This window comes from Salmo salar, chromosome ssa23 (assembly GCF_905237065.1).
Source record: "Salmo salar chromosome ssa23, Ssal_v3.1, whole genome shotgun sequence".
NCBI classification, from domain to species: domain Eukaryota; kingdom Metazoa; phylum Chordata; class Actinopteri; order Salmoniformes; family Salmonidae; genus Salmo; species Salmo salar.
Window position 1 is genome coordinate 1,424,685 of NC_059464.1, and position 17,781 is coordinate 1,442,465.

The 17,781-nt window shown below is 42.6% G+C and overlaps 1 protein-coding gene across 1 annotated transcript in view; it reads left to right on the plus strand.

The window, feature by feature from the left end:
* The window catches only part of LOC106583883 (exportin-6), a 78,971-nt gene that overhangs the window by 59,818 nt on the left and 1,372 nt on the right, over positions 1–17,781 (plus strand). The window contains exons 13-22 of the mRNA XM_014168507.2: positions 3,608–3,767; positions 4,153–4,245; positions 5,879–6,029; positions 6,378–6,524; positions 7,004–7,190; positions 13,209–13,323; positions 13,580–13,751; positions 13,930–14,091; positions 15,093–15,191; positions 16,175–16,405. Coding sequence (XP_014023982.1) covers positions 3,608–3,767; positions 4,153–4,245; positions 5,879–6,029; positions 6,378–6,524; positions 7,004–7,190; positions 13,209–13,323; positions 13,580–13,751; positions 13,930–14,091; positions 15,093–15,191; positions 16,175–16,405 — 1,517 coding nt within the window. The remainder of the gene's footprint in view (positions 1–3,607; positions 3,768–4,152; positions 4,246–5,878; positions 6,030–6,377; positions 6,525–7,003; positions 7,191–13,208; positions 13,324–13,579; positions 13,752–13,929; positions 14,092–15,092; positions 15,192–16,174; positions 16,406–17,781) is intronic.

Genomic DNA, 17,781 nt, shown 5'->3' on the forward strand with positions numbered 1-17,781 from the left:
TGAATTCTTCGGGGAATGGATTCTACAAGGTTTTGCATTCAAATGTTGCTCAATTGCTATGAAGGGACTGAACTTGTGCCAGGAAAACATTCCCAACACCATTACATTGTTATTGTATCTTGTTATAGTTTTTTTTATATTTTACTTTATGGTCTCGGGGCACTATTGAAAATGAGACCCTGATCTCAGTTGTGCTCCCCTGATTAAATAAAAGTTAATAAAACAGCCTGTACCGTTGACACCAGGCAGGGTGGGGCCATGGACTCATGCTGCTTACGCCAAATCCTGACTCTTCCATCAGCAACAGAAACCAGGATTCGTTGGACCAAGCAGTGTTTTTACACTCTTAAATTGTCCAGTGTTGGTGATCGCGTGCCACTGGCACCGCTTCTTGTTGTTTTTAGCTGATAGCATTGTAACCCGGTGTGGTCATCTGCGACGAGGACCAACTCGATTTGCGTTTAAAGATGCAATTCTGCATACCACTGTTGTACTGTGCCGTTATTTGCCTGTTTGTGGCCCTTCTGTTAGCTTGCATGATTGTTGCCCTTCTCCTTTGACCTCTCATCAATGAGCTGTTTTCGCCCACAGGACTGTTGTTGAACTGACTGTTTTTTTGTTTGTCAACATTCTCTGTAAACCCTAGACACTTGTGCGTGAAAAGCCCAGGAGGCCGGCCATTTCTAAGGTACTGGAACCTGCGTGCCTGGCACAGACGATCATACCAAGCTTCAAGTAGCTTAGGTCACTAGTTTTGCTCATTTTAATGTTAAATTGAACAGTAACTGAATGCCTAGATGCCTGTCTGCCTGCTTTATATAGCAAGCCACGTGACTCACTGTCTGTAGGAGAAAACCATTTTTGTGAATAAGTGATGTACCTAATAAACTGTCCTCTGAGTGTATGATGCCCTAAGAATTGTGCAGTTGGTAGAATGTTATTCAAAATTATTCACAGCTGGTAGAATGTTATTCAAAATTATTCACAGCTGGCTGGCTACAAACGGTGCTTCCACCAAGTATTAGCTCTAGGGTGTGAAGATGTACACAATCAAGACATCTTAAAAATGTGGAGGATCTGTAGGGGTAAAAATCATAATTGTGGTATCCAGAAACAACTTTTAGTGCCTATCTCATTGGTACAGGTGTAGATTTTAAGGAATTGGATAGGTCTAAGTGATATGGTAGTTGCTCTCATAGGCTGGGCCATTTTTCTAACACCTAACCAGTTCTCTCAGGGGGCAGGGGCTAGGGGTTGTTTGCCTTTCATTTTCAGACATGAAAAAGCACTGGAAAAGACACTTTCAGTACTGCAAGAGTCTTCTGAACAGCGTACATTGCATGTCGTGGACTGTTAAAAAAAACGAAAACAAGAAAAAACAACATTGTTATTACAAGAAGCTGAGCATGTGCTTATCCTCATCTCTAGCCCCAAGAAGTTCTGGAAAATGGTTAAAGAGCTGGAGAATAAACCACCCGCCCCACAGCTGCCCATGTTCCTTGATGTGGTTGTTACTGACAAGAAGCACATGGCTGAGCTCTTTAATCACCACTTCATTAAGTCAGGATTCCTATTTGACTCAGCCATGCCTCCTTGCCCGTCCAAAATGTCTTCATCTCCCACCCCTTCTAATGTGACTATTCCCGATGCGTCTCCCTCTTTTTCCCCTGCCCCGCTACAAAGTTTCTCCATGCAGGCAGTCACTGAGTCTGAGGTGCTAAAGGAGCTCCTTAAACTTGACCCCCAAAAACCATCTGGGTCAGATGGTTTAGACTATTTCTTCTTTAAGGTTGCTGTCCCTATCATCGCCAAGCATATTTCCAACCTTTTTAACCTGTCTCTCCTTTCTGGGGAGGTTCCCATTGCTTGGAAGGCAGCCACAGTTTGTCCTTTATTTAAAGTGGGAGATCAAGCTGATTCTAACTGTTATAGACCTATTACTATTTCGCCCTGTTTATATAAAGTGTTGGAAAAACTTGTCAATAATCAACTGTCTGGCTTTCTTGATGTCTATACTATTCTCTCGGGTATGCAATCTGGTTTCCGCTCAGGTTATGGATGTGTCACTGCAACCTTAAAGGTCCTCAATGATGTCACCATTGCCCTTGATTCAAAGCAATATTGTGCTGCTATTTTTATTGACTTACTGACAAAGCTTTTGATATGGTAGACCATTCCATTCTTGTGGGCCGGCTAAGGAGTATTGGTGTCTCTGAGGGGTCTTTGGCATGGTTTGCTAACTATCTCTCTGAAAGTGTATAAAGTCAGAAAATCTGCTGTCTCAGCCACTGCCTGTCACAAAGGGAGTACCCCAAGGCTCAATCCTAGGCCCAACGCTCTTCTCAATTTACATCAACAGCATAGCTCACGCAGTAGGAAGCACTAATCCATTTATATGCAGACGATACAGTCTTATACTCAGCTGGCCCCTCCCTGGATTCTGTGTTAAACACTCTACAACAAAGCTTTCTTAGTGTCCAACAAGCTTTCTCTGCCCTTAACCTTGTTCTGAACACCTCCAAAACAAAGGTCATGTGGTTTGGTAAGAAGAATACCCCTCTCCCCACAGGTGGGATTACTACCTCTGAGGGTTTATAGTTTGAGGTAGTCACCTCATACAAGTACTTGGGAGTATGGCTAGACGGTACACTGTCCTCCTCTCAGCACATATCAAAGCTGCAGGCTAAAGTTAAATCTACTCTTGGTTTCCTCTATCGTAATCGCTCCTCTTTCACCCCAGCTGCCAAACTAACCCTGATTCAGATGACCATCCTACCCATGCTAGATAACGGAGACGTAATTTATAGATCGGCAGGTAATGGTGCCTTCGAGTAGCTAGATGTTCTTTACCATTCGGCCATCAGATTTGCCACCAATGCTCCTTATTGGACTCATCACTGCACTCTATACTACTCTGTAAACTGGTCATCTCTGTATACCCATCGCAAGACCCACTGGTTGATGCTTATTTATAAAAACCCTCTTAGGCCTCACTCCTCCCTATCTACTGCAGCCCTCATCCTCCACATGCAATATCCGTTCTGCCAGTCACATTCTGTTAAAGGTCCCCAAAGCGCACACATCCCTGGGTCGCTCCTCTTTTCAGTTCGCTGCAACTAGTGACTGGAACAAGCTGCAACAAACACTCAAACTGGACAGTTTTATCTCAATATCTTCATTCAAAGACTCATTCATGGACACTCTTACTGACAGTTGTGGCTGCTTTGTGTGATGTATTGTTGTCTCTACATTCTTGCCCTTTGTGCTGTTGTCTGTGCCCAATAATCTTTGTACCATGTTTTGTGCTGCTACCATGTTGTGTTGCTACCATGTTGTTATGTTGTGTTTCTACCATGCTGTGTTGTCATGTGTTGCTGCCTTACTATGTTGTTGTCTTAGGTCTCTCTTTATGTGGTGTTGTGTTGTCTCGCTTGTCGTGATGTGTGTTTTGTCCTATATATTATTTTTTTAATCCCAGCCCCCGTCCCCGCAGGAGGCCTTTTGGTAGGCTGTCATTGCAATTAAGAATTTGTTCTTAACTGACTTGTCTAGTTAAATAAAGGTGAAATTAAATAAATACAAAATCTCTACTTTTTATTTGTGGCAGGTCAGAGACTGAACATCACAGCAGAGAATGATTGTCGGAGGCTGCACTGCACCCTCAGAGACCTCAGCTCCCTACTTCAGGCTGTCGGGAGGCTGGCTGCGTATTTCATTGGGGACGTTTTCACCGCACGCTTCAGCGATGCGCTAGCAGTGGTGGAGAGGTTAGTGTGCCACACTGCTTCCTTCAGTCACTTCCATTGAAATGTCAGTTTAATTCCTGAATTGGCTTAATTAAAATGGAACTGACCCCCTTGCTTCTGTCAAACATCAGTATCTACCTTCGTTTTGGTTCTTAGTGCCTACCCCTTTGGTGGCCTCCAATATGTGAAGAAGAGCGTATTTTCCAGACTGACCACTTACACTTGAGATTTAATTATTCTAAGTTAAATAATCTTGCCACTTTTCAATAATTAAGTCTTGATTTGGAATTGACAATGCAGTACTTCCTGAATTGAAATCAAATCCTGTGTTGTATTACAGGTGATAATTTTGATAAAGAAATCATTCAGATTGCATCATTTAATGTCTCTGCACTTGTGTTTCTAGGTTGGTGGAGGTCACATGCTATGGCTCTCAGATCAGCCTGTATGACTTGGAGACTGCCGTGCCATCTGTGCTCAAGCCTGACCTCATCGACGTGTGAGTGTCAACCGTTTACTGCCACTGTCTACAGTGCCTTCAGAAAGTATTCGCATCCCTTGACTTTTCCACATTTTGTTGTTACAGCCTGAATTTAAAATGGATAAAATGTTGATTTTGTGTCACTGGCCTACACAATACCCCATAATGTCAAAGTGGAATTATGTTTTTAGAAATTTTTACAAATTAATTACAAATGAAACGCTGAAATGTCTTGAGTCAAGTATTCAACCCATTTGTTGTGGCAAGCCTAAATAAGATCAGGAGTAAACATTTCCTTTAAGTCACATAATAAGTTGCCTGGACTCACTCTATTAGAGGTTTAATATGATGTTTGAATGACTACCTCATCTCTGTACCCCACATATATACAATTATCTGTAAGGTCCCTCAGTCGAGCAGGGAATTTCAAACACAGATTCAACGACAGACTAGGGAGGTTATATTGCCTTACAAAGAAGGGCACCTATTGGTAGATGGGTAAAAATAAAAAGCACCCATTGAATATCCCTTGAGCATGGTTAAGTAATTCATTACACTTTGGATACACCCAGTCACTACAAAGATACAGGCGTTCTTCCTAACTCAGTTGCTGGAGAGGAAGGAAACCGCTCAGGGATTTCACCATGAGGCCAATGGTGACTTTAAAACAGTTACAGATTTTAATGACTGTGAAGGGATAAAACTGAGGATGATTCAACAACATTGTAGTTACTCCACAATAGTGTGAAAAGGAGGAAGCCTGTACAGAATACAAATATTCCAAAACATGCATCTGGTTTGCAATAAGGCACTAAAGTAAAACAGTAAAAATTGTGGCAAAGAAATTAACTTTATGTCCTGAATACAAAGCGTTATGTTTGGGGCTAATAAATGGAATAGAGAACCTGGTTCAGTCTGATTTCCAAAAGACACTGGGGGAGACATTCACCTTTCAGCAGGACAATAACCTAAAACACAAGGCAAAATATACGCTGGAGTTGTTTACCAAGACGACGTTGAATGTTCCTGAGTGGCTTAGCTACAGGTTTGACTTATATCGGCTTGAAGGTCTATGGTATGACTTGAAAATGGCTGTCTAGCAATGATCAAGAACCAACTTGACAGAGCTTGAAGAATTTTTCAAAGAATAATGTGCAAATATTGTACAATCAAGGTGTGCAAAGCTCTTAGACTTGCCCAGAAAGAACCAGAAAGACTCACAGCTGTAATCGCTTCCAAAGGTGATTATAACATGTATTTATTCAGGGGTGTGATACTTATGTAAATTAGATATTTCTGTATTTAATTTTCAATAAAATTGCCAACATTTCGAAACATGTTTTCAATTTGTCATTATGGGGTATTGTGTGTAGATGGATGAGAAAAAAATCAACTTCATCCATTTTGAATTCAGGCTGCAACACAACATTGTGGAATAAGTCAAGAGGTATGAATACTTTCTGAAGGCACTGTAGATATAAAGTGGATTCGTCACAAATTGCTGTCTTTTACTCTTGTCTGTAGACATAACTTCAGAATTCACCCCTTTATTAAACCAACAATTTGTGATAAGAAAATAGTCAGAGAGCATTTGATTCTCTTGGCAAATTTAACTGTATTGTCACAGTTGTTAAGGTCTGTTTGTGTCCAGCCATGCCCAGTCCTTGGCGGCGTTGCAGGCCTACTCCCACTGGCTGACTCAATTCTACAATGAGGTCCAGAGGCACAACCAGAGCCGCTTCATCAGCCTCGTCACCTCCACCAGCCTCGTCACCTCCACCACACCACTCATCACTGCCAAAGTAACCGCACACACACACACACACACACACACACACACACACACACACACACACACACACACACACACACACACACACACACACACACACACACACACACACACACACAGTATGTGATAGTAACAATATGTCTGTGTTAAATCTTACCTAGTTGCTAATGTTGTGCAATTGGTATGATATGACACCCAGTGTTTCCATTTGTATGCCGACCAACTGAACTTGCATGTTTGTGTTCTCATTGGCCAAAAACTGGTTATCAGATCATTTTAGCAAGTCAACTAAGAATCTTTGCAGACTTGTCAATTCCTTGTATTACCTATTTCATGTCAAATTGTCTTTCTATTCTAGGTACCCGAAAAGTTGCTGCTGTCGGCATGCCATCTCATGCTGTCCATGGCGACCACCGTGCGTCCTGTTTTCCTGGTCACGTTGCCCGCCGTGCAGAACATCTTCAACCGCATCACAGAGAGCCAGACTCGCAGGCTCCCCCAAGAGGTCAGAGTGCGCTATTATGGCTTCAATGTTATTTTGAGGCTTAGGGCCTAGATTCAATCCGACCGCGGGTTGTCGTCAATGCCCGGCCTTAATCTATTTCCTGATTAGAAGTGGAGTACTTAAAATAATAACTTTTCTCTGTCCGGATTCTGGGGTGTCCCGCTTTAGTGCTCTATCTAATCTGCCAAAGTTGACATGATTTTGTGTGTGTGTGTGTGTGTGTGTGTGTGTGTGTGTGTGTGTGTGTGTGTGTGTGTGTGTGTGTGTGTGTGTGTGTGTGTGTGTGTGTGTGTGTGTGTGTGTGTGTGTGTGTGTGTGTGTGTGTGTGTGTGTGTGTGTGTGTGTGTGTGTGTGTGTGTGTGTGCGCACAATGTCTCATGGAATGTCTATACCCCCCTCCTCCTATAGTCACACCTGCTGGAGTGTGTATGGTTATGCGTGGAGGAATCTGTCTAATGTGTGTGTCTCCACTCCTCCAGGCCCACATGCTCGTGTGCAGGGCTCTGTCCAACATGCTGCTGCTGCCTTGGTCTAACCTGCCAGAGAGCGAGCAGCAGTGGCAAACCCGCTCCAGTAGCCACGCCAGCCTGCTGGCTGCCCTTACCCGCCACTACCGCCTACTGAGCACTGCCAACCAGCCACCACACCGCCTTGGCCTGGAAGACAGTCAGTTGGGCATCATGCCATTTATCATCCTTACGTCTCCTGTAGTTTTGATATCGCTTCCTTCTGCAGTCCTGTTTCAGATGGTATTTACTAAGAAATAATGTGGGAGAAAAGATGTGATAACAATGGGTACTTTTTAGTACTTATTTCTAGGCATGGACGGTAGATCAGGGTATTTTTAAGTACCAACGGTATGATTTTCAATAGCGCCAAAAGCCTTTTTTTTTTTTTTACTAAAATTATATTAAGTATGTTTATAAAGACTACATGGTGCAAACATGATGTGACGATCCACTGTTGAGCAGCACAAGAGAGGTGATCAAGTTACACTTGAAATTCACTACTAATGTTTGCTAGCTACATATCTTATATCTTAAGTTAACTATCTAAGATGTGCCAAATACATTTTCTCCAGCTCAGCTATGCATTTGGTTTGCTAACTTGCTAGCTATAAGTAGCTAGCTTTCAAGTTTACGCTTATTGGTTACAGCAGAGACAATCTATTCCCACCTGGATCTAGTGTGAGTAGCCTTTTTGAGATAGTTATGTGACTTTATTAGCTGGGTTGTCTGTCCTTACATTTAGTTTATGTTCGTTTGCTCTTATTAGCATTTAGCTAGCATCCCCTATGGGAATTTGCTAGTACCTTGTTAGCAAAAATAAATAATGTTTGGAAAGAAATTGAGCCCCTTGTGAGCACTGCAGGTAATACCGTATACCCCGATATGGTACATGAAGGTATGGAAGTTGGGATACTGCCCAAACCTACCTATTTCAACTCAGTTGGTAACTGCTTTGTACCAAATGGTGTACAGTGCATTCGGAAAGTATTCAGACCCCTTGACTTTCTCCACATTTTGTTACGTTAGTCTTATTCTAAAATAGATTCAATTGCGGGGTTTTTCGCATCAATCTACACACAATACCCCATAATGACAAAGCAAAAACTTATTTTTGACATTTTTGCACATAAAAAAATATTAAATTTAAATAAGTATTCAGACCCTTTACTCAGTGCTTTGTTGAAGCATCTTTGACAGCGGTTACAGCCTCGAGTCTTATTGGGTATGACGCTACAAGCTTGGCACACTTGTATTCGGGGAGTTTCTCCCATTCTTCTCTGCAGATCCTCTCCAGCTCTGTCAGGTTGGATGGGGAGCGTCGCTGCACAGCTATTTTCAGGCCAACAGTTCAATCGTGGTTTCATCAGACCAGAGAATCTTGTTTCTCATGGACTGAGAGTCCTTTAGGTGCCTTTTGACAAACTCCAAGCAGGCTTCCATCTGGCCACTCTATCATAAAGGCCTGATTGGTGGAAGGTTTTCCTATCTTCAAGGTGTAACTGAGTGAGCATTCGGTTCTTGGTCACCTCCCTGACCAAGGCCCTTCTCCCCCGATTGCTCAGTTTGCTCTAGGAAGAGTCTTGGTGGCCACTGTGTTCTTGGGGACCTTCAATGCTGCAGAAATGTTTTGGTACCTTTCCCCAGATCTGTGCCTTGACACAATCCTGTCTTGGAGCTCTACGGACAATTCCTTCAACCTCATGGCTTGGTTTTTGCTCTGACATGCACTGTCAACTGTGGGACCTTATCCAGACAAATCATGTCCAATCAATTGAATTTACCACAGGTGGACTCCAACCAAGTTGTTGAAACATCTCAAGGATGATCAATGGAAACAGGATGCACCTGAGCTCAATTTCGAGTCTCATAGCAAAGGGTCTGAATACTTAGGAAAATAAGGTATTTCAGTTTTTTATTGGTAATACATTTTCAAAAATGTCTTAATCTGTTTTCACTTTGTCATTATGGGGTATTGTGTAGATTGATAATTTATTTTATCCATTTTAGAATAAGGCAGGACACGGTTTAATTACTGTTTAACGGATGCCCCGCCTCTCTTTTCTCCACACCCGGATTTTTAAAAATAATAATCAGATGTGTTCATTTTTGTCCAATATATGCGGCTCTTTGTTTATAATGCACTGTCCGCTCTCCCTTGAGGCTTTCCAAATTTGATGCCGAAGAGACCAAACAGACTCAGATCACACGCTCAGATCATGTTCACGCTGGCACATGCAGGCGACTTGCAGATGTTTCATTTCTCTCTCATGCGGTCATGGCTGAAGCCAGCGCAAATTCCTACTATTTATGTGTCCAGGTTAAACGTGGGACATCCCTCATTATAAACAAACAGTCGGTTAAATTCATGATTATTGCGTCGTTTTTAGATCTATTAGAAGCGATTAATAGACTAAACAACAATGTAATTGTTGGCCAGAGATCAATGCATTCATCAGCAAAGACGCAGTGCAAGCTAATAGTATTTTGGACAACCAAATTGAAGTCAAAATGATTGATGAAATCGAAGTGTGTCAGCTGTATGGTTATTTGCGATTCAAAACATTTTACCGGTACTACAGGTAGAAGTAGGCCAACCGATAACACCATGACAGAATGCATTTGAAGTGATGATGCTCCGCCGAGAACAGCAAGCATGTCCAGCAAAGTACATCGCCAGTGGCACGCACACACTTCGTGCAGATCAGCAGGTGTGGGCTTTTCGGGGCAGCCGGACGAGACAATCAAAGGAGGATGCGGTGAGCAAAGTTACTGGGCTCGAATTTAGTCACGCTTGCTGTATATGGATTGATGCTTCTTATTGTGCATGTTATAAACCAAAAAAAATTGGGATGATGGAAGTTTATACTCTATGGCTGGATTTATGTATTTTTTTTCCAATGCTACATTAATTTGGCAGACCTAACTTGATAGACTAGGCCTTGTAGAAAGAGGGTCAATGAGAGGCCTAATCATATTTGTATGAATATTTTGTTAACGCCTAGGCTATAGAGATGCATTCAGGTAATGAACTCATTATGCGTCAACATTTTAAATCGATTACAATTCTTTATTGTTAATCATTCTTGAATTGGTTAGGCTATACAATTAAGTAGATTAATGAACGGTGGTAAGGTACTGTTATTCCTTATCCACCTAATTATTTATTTTTTCGCTCGCTCGCCTCACTTTTCTGGGGGGAAAATCCGTTAAGCAGTGAATCAATTTTGTCTGGCCTAAGGCTTTAACAAAATGTGGAAAAAGTCGAGGTGTCTGAATACTTTGTGTTTAATTCCATGCATAAATATGAAGTTTGATTAAATGTAAAGGTAATTGAGGGAATAATTCTGTCATTATAATACCACTCTACCATGGCATTCCAAAAAAAACTACAGAGTAAAATTCAGACTGAGTAAAGCTCTTTTTTGACGGGGACAATGCACAATAAACACACCAGAATAATCTAGTAATCTCACCCAGAAGTTTAATGCACTGATTGTTAGAAAGGGACACTAGAGACATTATGCGTTTGGCCTTATAGCATAAACCCAAGCATCTTTCTTACCCCCTACGCCTCAAGTAATTTTACAATGTAACGTTAGACGTGTGATTTGCCTGAGCAAGGTCAATGTATGTGACAAAAACGTTGCACTTAACAAAATGTTTATTTGCAAGTACACACAGTGTGCAACTGTCCGTTCAACCATTCTAACAATGTGACATTTCACATTTTCAATGACATTCGCAAGATTCGGAGTGTTGCAATGTTGTTTTTTGTCTACTAAAGGGTCGGCTCCTTGTGATACGCTCTGGCGTTCAACATACTTTTTTACTACCTGAAAATGTAGACGCTGTATCATTCATTCTGCTGCCATGGGGGCAGTGTTGTCGCTTGTTTCCTTCATCTGATATACAGTGGCTTGAGAAAGTATTCACCCCCTTGGCATTTTTCCTATTTGGTTGCCTTACAACCTGGAATTAAAATGGATTTTTTGGGGGGGTTTGTATCATTTGATTTACACAACATGTCTACCACTTTGAAGATGCAAGAAATAAGATCAAAAAACTGAACTTGAGCGTGCATAACTATTCACCCGCCCAAAGTCAATACTTTGTAGAGCCACCTTTTGCAGCAATTACAGCTGCACGTCTCTTGGGGTATGTCTCTATAAGCTTGGCACATCTAGCCACTGGGATTTTTGCCCATTCTTCAAGGCAAAACTGCTCCAGCTCCTTCACGTTGGATGGGTTCCGATGGGGCACAGCCATCTTTAAGTCATACCACAGATTCTCAATTGGTTTGAGGTCTGGGCTTTGACTAGGCCATTCCAAAACATTTAAATGTTTCCCCATAAACCACTCGAGTGTTGCTTTAGCAGTATGCTTAGAGTCATTGTCCTGCTGGAAGGTGAATCTCCGTCCCAGTCTCAAATCTCTGGAAGACTGAAACAGGTTTCCCTTAAGAATTCCCCTGTATTTAGCGCCATCCTTCAATTCTGACCAGTTTCCCAGTCCCTGCTGATGGAAAAACATCCCCACAGCATTATGCTGCCACCACAATGCTTCACTGTGGGATGGTGTACTTGGGGTGATGAGAGGTGTTGGGTTTGCGCCAGACATAGCATTTATCTTGATGGCCAAAAAGCTCAATTTCAGTCTCATCTGACCAAAGTAGCTTCTTCCATGTGTTTGGGGAGTCTCCCACATGCCTTTTGGTGAACACTTTAAGCAATGGCTTTTTTCTGGACACTCTTCCGTAAAGCCCAGCTCTGTGGAGTGTACGGCTTAAAGTGGTCCTATGGCAGATACTCCAATCTTCGCTGTAGAGCTTTGCAGCTCCTTCAGGGTTATCTATGGTCTCTTTGTTGTGCCTCTGATTAATGCCCTCCTTGCCTGGTCCGTGGGTTTTGGTGGGCGGCCGTCTCTTGGCCGGTTTGTTGTGGTGCCATATTCTTTCCATTTTGTTAATAATGGATTTAATGGTGCTCCGTGGGATGTTCAAAGATCTGTACTTCTCCACAATTTTGTCCCTGACATGTATGGAGAGCTCCTTGGTCATCATGGTGCCGTTTGCTTGGTGGCTCCCCTTGCTCAGTGGTGTTGCAAACTCTGGGGTCTTTCAGAACAAGTGTGTAAAAATACTGAGATCATGTGACAGATCATGTAACACTTGGATTGCACACAGGTGGACTTTATTTAACTAATTATGTGACTTCTGAAGGTAATTGGTTGCACCAGATCTTATTTAGGGGCTTCATACCAAAGGGAGTGAATACGCACCACTTTTCTAGGGGGGGTTGAAACAAGTAATTTTTTCACCAATTTGGACTATTTTGTGTATGTCCATTACATGAAATCCAAATAAAAATCTATTTAAATTACAGGTTGTAATGCAACAAAATAGGAAAAACGCCAAGCCAAGGGGATGAATACTTTTGAAAGGCACTGTATAGGCTATTCATTAAAGTAGCCTATTTAGCATCGATAACCAAATATAATCTCATCAGCTGTTCAAACCGTAAACCAAACAAGAATCCACCCAAAAGGTTGGCTATTTCGAAATGGTAGAACCTGCTGTAGCCAACTAGCTAGCCATGTGCTTTTTTTACTCTGTGACCAAAACATGATGATGTTCTATGTTTAGCTGATATGGGAGTTAATACGCAAGCAGCATATCAAAGTGGGATAATGTTTTAGGTTACACCGGCAAGTCAAATAATATTTGGCACGGCATATTTTTTTCATTATGATTCATTATGATTATTTCACATGGAGATATGGGAAGCTAAAATAGCTAGCTAGCTTGCTATGTTTTTATCCAGGCTAAAGTCAGCTAGCCAGGCTGCCAGCTAGCTATTACTAGTAAGGGAAGGTGACTCTCTTTCTTGTTTTCACAAAATTAAAATGCCAAATTTTGCCCCTTGTGAATGTGAGTGGGACGGCAAGGATGTCATGTTACCAAAAGGTGTCCTCTACTCCAAAAATCCCACTCCACCCACATGCACACACGTACGGTAGATCAACGGAGTTAAGCTTGTAGTTTGCAGATTTCAGATTTTCTCTATGACTTAAAATGTCATTTTCACTCAACATTCTGGTCGTTGATTTGATATAATGCCAAAACTGAGTTATTCTTTCTGACATTGTCTTTCCCGCTGTCACTCCCTCTCTCCTCAAGATGTGACAGATGAGATGCTGAGCTTCTTCTTCACACTGTTTCAAGGCCTGCGTGTTCAGATGGGCGTGCTCTTCACCGGACATATTATACACATCTTCCTCAGCATGTTCACCAGGTAGGACACACACGCTTAGATACAACTATAGTGACCATTTTTAAGCTACAATCTGGGATTCGGAAAACAACAAAACAGCAGCCCTGCCACATGTTTTGATATACAGCTGAGGGATGAGGCTAGAGAAATGTAACCGATCTAAAATTAATAGACAGCGCTGTAGACGCAAGGACTGGCTGTCCTCAACATCCCCGTGATTGTTTTACACATTTTGAAGCTATAACTTGTTTTACATTCTTGTGTGTGTCCGTCCCAGGGAGCAGCTGGCAGCCAGTATCTTGCAGGAGGGCAGCGCAGGCTGCCGAGTGTTGGAGAAGTTCCTAAAAATTCTCCAGGTGGTGGTTCAGGAGCCCGGCCAGTCCTTCAAACCCTTCCTACCCAGCATAATATTTATCTGCATGGAGCAAGTCTACCCTATTGTGGCTGAGGTGAGAGTGCACTCTCTCATTCACACAACATGTTTGTACACACTGATTTAAAAAAAATGGATACACTGTGTGTGGTATATCGATCGATTGTGTTGGACACTGGGTCAGCAAAAAATACGAATTTCTGATCAACAATGGATAATAAAGATCTATTGTGATTTCTTTGTCTGTCCCACAGCGTTCTTCTCCAGACGTCAAGGCAGAGATGTTTGAGCTGCTATACCAGGTGCTTCACCATAACTGGAGGTACTTTTTCAAGACCTCTGTCCTAGCCAGCGTGCAGAGGGGGTTGGCTGAGGAGGCCATGGAGAACGAGGCCCAGTTTAGTGCTGCCATGCAGGTGTGTGTGGAGGAGGGAGGGGATGCTGGATGCTGACACCATGTTTAGCTAGCTCATGTTAGATAGCACATTGAAAAGTACTGCGGTAGTCACACATGACACGAATTACCACCATAGCTGGATCCTTCATTCATTTTTTAGGAATTAAGCTAGCTAGCTTGCCTGTTATGCTAGCGATGACGCTAACCGTTTAGCTAGCTAACGTTAGCAAGCTAAATACATGGTTATGAGTCTGGCTGGCATGAGTTTGAGGTAATGTTAGTTACAGCATGGTGAGGGTGAATTCAATTCGTCATTAGCGAAGCCAGCTGCACAGTCACATATTGGCAACCAGCAACATGACATCATTTCTAAATTCTTGACGCAATGGAAACGCAATTCGAGTGAGCCCATCAAGGCCAGCCCAACCCGTATTGACTTCAAAGTGCCAATGAAAGCTTTAGTGAATTTGTCAATACATTTCCGAAAATGTCTAAACGAAACTGCAACGCCAAGTTAATAATAGCCTTTTTTAATATTTACCCCATGTACATGATATAATTGGCTTATAGCACCCTTCTAATCAGAGAATTCCACCTCCTGGCCTTTCAGTTTTATAGCTATCACAATTCATGGTTTGCCTGCTGACTTTTTGGAAATTTTAATATTCAAATGTAAGTTGTACTCACAATTCAGCATGTTGCTGCCATTTGTACAATGTTCTGTTTAAAAAACTCTAATACCATATTCCTTACAGGGTTGTGATCAATTCGAATTGAAGTCATTCAATGACTTCTCAATTACTTAAAATTCAATGACTTCACAATAATCTGAAAAGTAGAAGCTATTTATTTCAAATGTTTTTCCTCTTTCTGAATGAACTGCCTTCAATTCGAATTGACCCCAACCAACCGTGGATTATAACTATCCAGTTATTTCGGTGTCTAGGGGGAATTGGTTATGGGTTGTTTTTGGACAGGGCCGTAGAATTCCCTGACATGGGCTCAAATCTGTTTATCTAGGCTTTTGGGCAGTCTTTCCTGCAGCCGGACATCCACATCTTCAAGCAGAACCTCTCTTATCTGGAGTCCCTCAACAGCAAGCACAAGCTCTACCATAGAGTGAGTTCAGCTCTTATCTGCCATACCATTAGCTCCAAAATGACCCTTTGTCTCTTCTTTGTGACACTTTATTTGAATGGTCACACTTAATAACCTCACCTCATATGGTTGTCATTATGGAAATATGATTACTATTCTATTTCTATCTAATTCTCAACTATATATACAAAAGTATGTGGACACCCCTTCAAATTTGTGGATTTGGCTTTTTCAGCCACACCCGTTGCTGACGGGTGTATAAAATCGAGCACACAGCCATTCAATCTCAATAGACAAATATCGGCAGTAGAATGGCTTTACTAAAGAGCGCCGTGACTTGCAACGTCGCACTGTCATAGAATACCACCTTTCCAACAATTCAGTTCGTCAAATTTCTGCCCTGCTAGAAATGTAAGTGCTGTTATTGTGAAGTGGAAACGTCTAGGAGCAACAACAGCTCAGCCGCGAAGTGGTAGGCCACACAAGCTCACAGAACGGGACCACCGACTGCTGAAGCGCACAGAACAGGACCACCGAGTGCTGAAACTGCAACGTCAGCACAAGAACTGTTCGTCGGGAGCTTCCGTACCCAAGCCTAAGATCACCATGCGCAAAGCCAAGCTTCGGCTGGAGTGGTGTATAGCTCTCCGCCATTATACTCTGGAGTAGTGGAAACTTGTTCTTTGGAGTGATGAATCACACTTCACAATCTGACAGTCCGGACAAATCTGGGTTTGGCGGATGCTAGGAGAACGCTACCTGCCCCAATGCATAGTGTCAACTGTAAAGTTTGGTGCAGGAGGCCCCTTAGTTCCAGTGAAGGGAAATCTAACGCTAATACCTTTTTTGCACTGTTGGTTAGAGCCTGTAAGTAAGCATTTCACTGTAAGGTCTACACCTGTTGTATTTGGCGCACGTGACAAATAAACTTTGATTTGATTTAAAATTGAATGATTCTAATATTGGTGTTTGGCCACACTGTTCTTTCTGTCTGTCTATTCCAGAAGCTGTTCCGGACATCCATGCTGTTTCATTTCATCAACGTGCTCCTACAGGTGCTCCTCCACAAAAGTCACGACCTGCTTCAAGAGGAGATCGCCCTGGCCGTGTACAACATGGCCTCCGTGGACTTTGATGCCTTCTACTCCGCCTTCATGCCCGAGTTCCTCAATGGCTGTCAGAGCGTGGACGCCAACCAGCGGGCGGTGCTCTGCCGCAACTTTAAACTGGAGCGGGTGAGACTTAATGGGAATGGGTTTATAGAGTGGGTTATGGCCGCGGCAGTGGGAGTCTGGGGTAAGGTTAGGTATACTGTATTTCATAGTAAAAGAGGTGGTGGGGTATTAGCCCAATATTATATGGTTATGTGCTCTTGGAATTATCAGAGACTCTGGACTGAGAAATACGAGTGGAAAACTGTGGTAGCATCATTGTATCTCAGATTTTCCCATTTCAACGGGATGCTTACAGGATATACAGTGAGGGGAAAAAAGTATTTGATCCCTTGCTGATTTTGTACGTTTGCCCACTGACAAAGAAATGATCAGTCTATCATTTTAATGGTAGGTTTATTTGAACAGTGAGAGACAGAATAACAACAAAAAAATCCAGAAAAACACATGTCAAAAATGTTATAAAATGATTTGCATTTTAATGAGGGAAATAAGTATTTGACCCCCTCTCAATCAGAAAGATTTCTGGCTCCCAGGTGTCTTTTATACAGGTAACGAGCTGAGATTAGGAACACACTCTTAAAGGGAGTGCTCCTAATCTCAGTTTGTTACCTGTTTAAAAGACACCTGTCCACAGAAGCAATCAATCAATCAGATTCCACACTCTCCACCATGGCCAAGACCAAAGAGCTCTCCAAGGATGTCAGGGACAAGATTGTAGACCTACACAAGGCTGGAATGGGCTACAAGACCATCGCCAAACAGCTTGGTGACAACAGTTGGTGCGATTATTCGCAAATGGAAGAAACACAAAAGAACTGTCAATCTCCCTCGGCCTGGGGCTCCATGCAAGATCTCACCTCGTGGAGTTGCAATGATCATGAGAACGGTGAGGAATCAGCCCAGAACTACACAGGAGGATCTTGTCAATGATCTCAAGGCAGCTGGGACCATAGTCACCAAGAAAACAATTGGTAACACACTACGCCGTGAAGGACTAAAATCCTGCAGCGCCCGCAAGGTCCCCCTGCTCAAGAAAGCACATATACATGCCCGTCTGAAGTTTGCCAATGAACATCTGAATGATTCAGAGGACAACTGGGTGAAAGTGTTGTGGTCAGATGAGACCAAAATGGAGCTCTTTGGCATCAACTCAACTCGCCGTGTTTGTAGGAGGAGGAATGCTGTCTATGACCCCAAGAATACCATCCCCACCGTCAAACATGGAGGTGGAAACATTACGCTTTGGGGGTGTTTTTCTGCTAAGGGGACAGGACAACTTCACCGCATCAAAGGGACGATGGATGGGGCCATGTACCGTCAAATCCTGGGTGAGAACCTCCTTCCCTCAGCCAGGGCATTGAAAATGGGTCGTGGATGGGTATTCCAGCATGACAATGACCCAAAACACACGGCCAAGGCAACAAAGGAGTGGCTCA